Source organism: Zonotrichia leucophrys, chromosome 3 (assembly GCF_028769735.1).
Source record: "Zonotrichia leucophrys gambelii isolate GWCS_2022_RI chromosome 3, RI_Zleu_2.0, whole genome shotgun sequence".
Taxonomy (NCBI): domain Eukaryota; kingdom Metazoa; phylum Chordata; class Aves; order Passeriformes; family Passerellidae; genus Zonotrichia; species Zonotrichia leucophrys.
In genome coordinates this window covers 27,299,947-27,302,831 of record NC_088172.1, presented here as the reverse complement: position 1 = coordinate 27,302,831, position 2,885 = coordinate 27,299,947, and the positions used below count along the sequence as shown (strand labels likewise).

At 49.6% G+C, this 2,885-nt stretch overlaps 1 protein-coding gene across 1 annotated transcript; it reads right to left on the bottom strand.

Moving 5' to 3' along the window:
• Positions 1-459: 459 nt before the first annotated feature.
• Positions 460-2,448, bottom strand: ID2 (inhibitor of DNA binding 2). Its single transcript, XM_064710135.1, has 3 exons — positions 2,010-2,448; positions 1,780-1,844; positions 460-1,106 (listed from the first exon to the last, which is right to left on the bottom strand). Exons 1-2 carry the CDS (start codon positions 2,355-2,357, stop codon positions 1,788-1,790), a joined length of 405 nt encoding a protein of 134 aa, XP_064566205.1. The 5' UTR covers positions 2,358-2,448; the 3' UTR covers positions 460-1,106; positions 1,780-1,787.
• Positions 2,449-2,885: the final 437 nt, after the last annotated feature.

The following is a 2,885-nucleotide window of genomic DNA, read 5'->3' as shown; positions in this document are numbered from 1 at the left end:
ATAGTTGGGGCACTAATAACCACCCACAACCCTTAATTCTGAGTGATTATTCCAAGCACAAATTAACAGATCTGGGCCATTACTACCCCGAACTGAATCATTCTGAAGGGTGGGAGGGAAGAAAAAAGGCAATACTCTATGGGAATGCCTCAGGATTAACTGCTTTTGTACATTTCCAAGCACTTTTGTCAATAGCATCCCTTGTGTATCAAGTTCCTTTTCTCGTTCCTTTGATACTGTTTACAGGCAGATGACTTAGAAGATTGCAATATACACTCAAATAAGATTTTCCAAGTTACAAGAATTATTCACTTCAGGTAATTTTATTCTTTATAGTCTCTACATATTTGAATTTTTACTTGATAAATTCATAACAATGTATAAGTATTAAAAAAACCAACAGAAACAACACAAATCAAAGCCAACAGTTGGTCCCCAAAGAATAAAGCAAGCAATCAGTTCAATAAACACACTTGATTTATTTTGTATAAAAAGGGTTAAGTTTACAACTAAACTTTTATAAAAAGTTTAGCATGATTAAGTACATCATTACACTTTTTGCAGAAATGTATATTTCTGCCACTATACAAGAAAACTCTAATTAAAGAGTTCACAAGGTTTCACTCATATATATATATTTATATATAAATATATACACAGCATTCAGTCCTAGGTTTGTGTCAAAAAGGTAATTTCTGACCACAGACTTTCCTAAAAAACTGAACACTGGATCCTTCCGGTACTCACGCTCCACCTTTGGAAAAAAAGGCAAAGTCTGCTTTAAAATGGGCAACTCCTTGTGTGATTTTTGTTTCGCTCCCCACGTTGGGAATAGTATATAAAGGAAGCCTTCCAACTAGGGAAAGGGTATTTAAGAGTCTCTTCATAAATAACTAGGTTCAGTCCAAGTTGAAAAATGGGGTGGGGATAAAGATCAATCTTGATTTTTTCTTCTTTATTCATTTTAAAAGTTCCTTTTACTTGAACGTGGATTTTCCCCTCCAGATACAGCTGAAAAATAAATTCAGCACCTCAAAAAAGAAAAAAAATCCTGTAGACATTTTCTTGTGCAAAAGGGAAAAAAAAAAATCTCATCAGTGGAACACCTGCAAGAGATTGAAAAGAGGCATATTTAGGAGAATGCTAACAGGGCAGAGATCCGGACAGACTGGCGCCAGAGAGGAAGCCACAGTTTGAACATTTAACCAAACACTCAGAGATTGGGCAAACCCTGGCGTCCAGATGCAACACATACAAGCTCACACACTCGCTCTCAAGAGCACAAATTGAACATAAAAATAACATACACTCCAGGGAAAGGCTAGAAAGAGGATTCTCAGTCCAATCTTTATTTAGATCTCTGTAAACGCAATGCTCAGAGGCGCCAGTCTGCCTCTTAGAGCAATTATTTGATTAAAAGCAGTCACTTATTTAACTGATAACGCAGACAATCCCACATCACAGAATTCAAGGAATTGTGCCAAGATTCCCAACTTAATCAGTCACTTTGGCCCAGGAAGTTAAGGCTCCAAGAACAGATAAGAATTTGCATTAAGCAGCGAGCAGCATCAGAGGAGCCTGTGCTGCTGGGTGAACCTTAGCGACTCACACACACACTTAGGACCTCAAGACTCAATTATTAGTCTCATTTCTTACTGATTACAAAGGCATCTCCTAATCAACTTTTAGGACCTATTTTTAGCACTTGCCATCACGCCTCCCATTTCCCCGGCAGGCAGTTTTTACCCGAAGTTTAGGAAAAAGGCGCACTGCACTCACCGTTTGATTCAGCCACAAAGTGCTTTGCTGTCGCTTGACATGAGCTCTGAGGGGAACTCGGACGCCTGCGAGAGAACAAGAGCAGGGTAAGGGCGAGGTGGCCGAGCACCCACAGGGAGGCCGGAGCGGATCGTCCCGGCTCCTGCGGCGGGAGAGGGAGCGCCCGCGGCCGCTGTCACCGCCGCCCCAGCTCCCGATGCGGCTCGGCGGCGAGCGGGGGACGCGCTTACCTGTAGCGAGAGGATGCTGATGTCTGTGTTGAGCGTGGTCAGAGGAGTTCTGGAGGAAGGGTTCTGCCCGGGTCTCTGGTGGTGCAGGCTGACGATGCTGGGGTGCGAGTCCAAGGCGATCTGCAGGTCCAGGATGTAGTCGATGACGTGCTGCAAGATTTCCATCTTGCTCACTTTCTTGTTCTGCGGGATGCTGGGCACCAGCTCCTTCAGCTTGGAGTAGCAGTCGTTCATATTGTACAGCAGGCTCATGGGGTCATCCACGGGGGTCTTGCTCCGGGAGATGCCCAGGTTGTGCTCCGAGAGGCCGGTTTTCCTGACGGACCGCACCGGGCTGAAGGCTTTCATGCTGGCAGGGCAGGCGGGAGGAGAGCGCGGTTCTGGCGTGCGGGCTGGAGCCTGAGGAACGCTCGGGTGCCGCTCTCGCGCTGCCGGAGCTCGCACTGAGGGCCAGCGCAGCGCGACCGCTTTTATATGGCGGCCGCCGCCGGGCCCGGCCCGCGCTCGCTGCCATTGGCGGCCGCCGGCACGTCCATCACCGCGGGGCGCCCTCACTGGTGGGGCCTTCCGCTCGGACAGCCAATGGCGGCGGGGGGCGTGGCCGCGCGCACAGCTGAGGGAGTAAATACTGTGCGGGGCTGTGCGGGTCCGCCCGGGGTCTGGGGTGGCAGCGCCGCGTTCCTGCCGGGCCCTCAGGCACCCCTCCTGCCCTCAGACGCCCCGCCAGGTGCCCTGGCACCCCTCCGGCCCTCAGGGAGCCTTTCGTGCCCCCTGGCACCCCTCGGGCTCTCAGACACCCCTCCGTGCCCCCTGGCACCCCTCCTGTGCCCGCTCCCTGCCCTCCTCCGCACCCCGGTGTCCCCAGTGTCTGCGCGG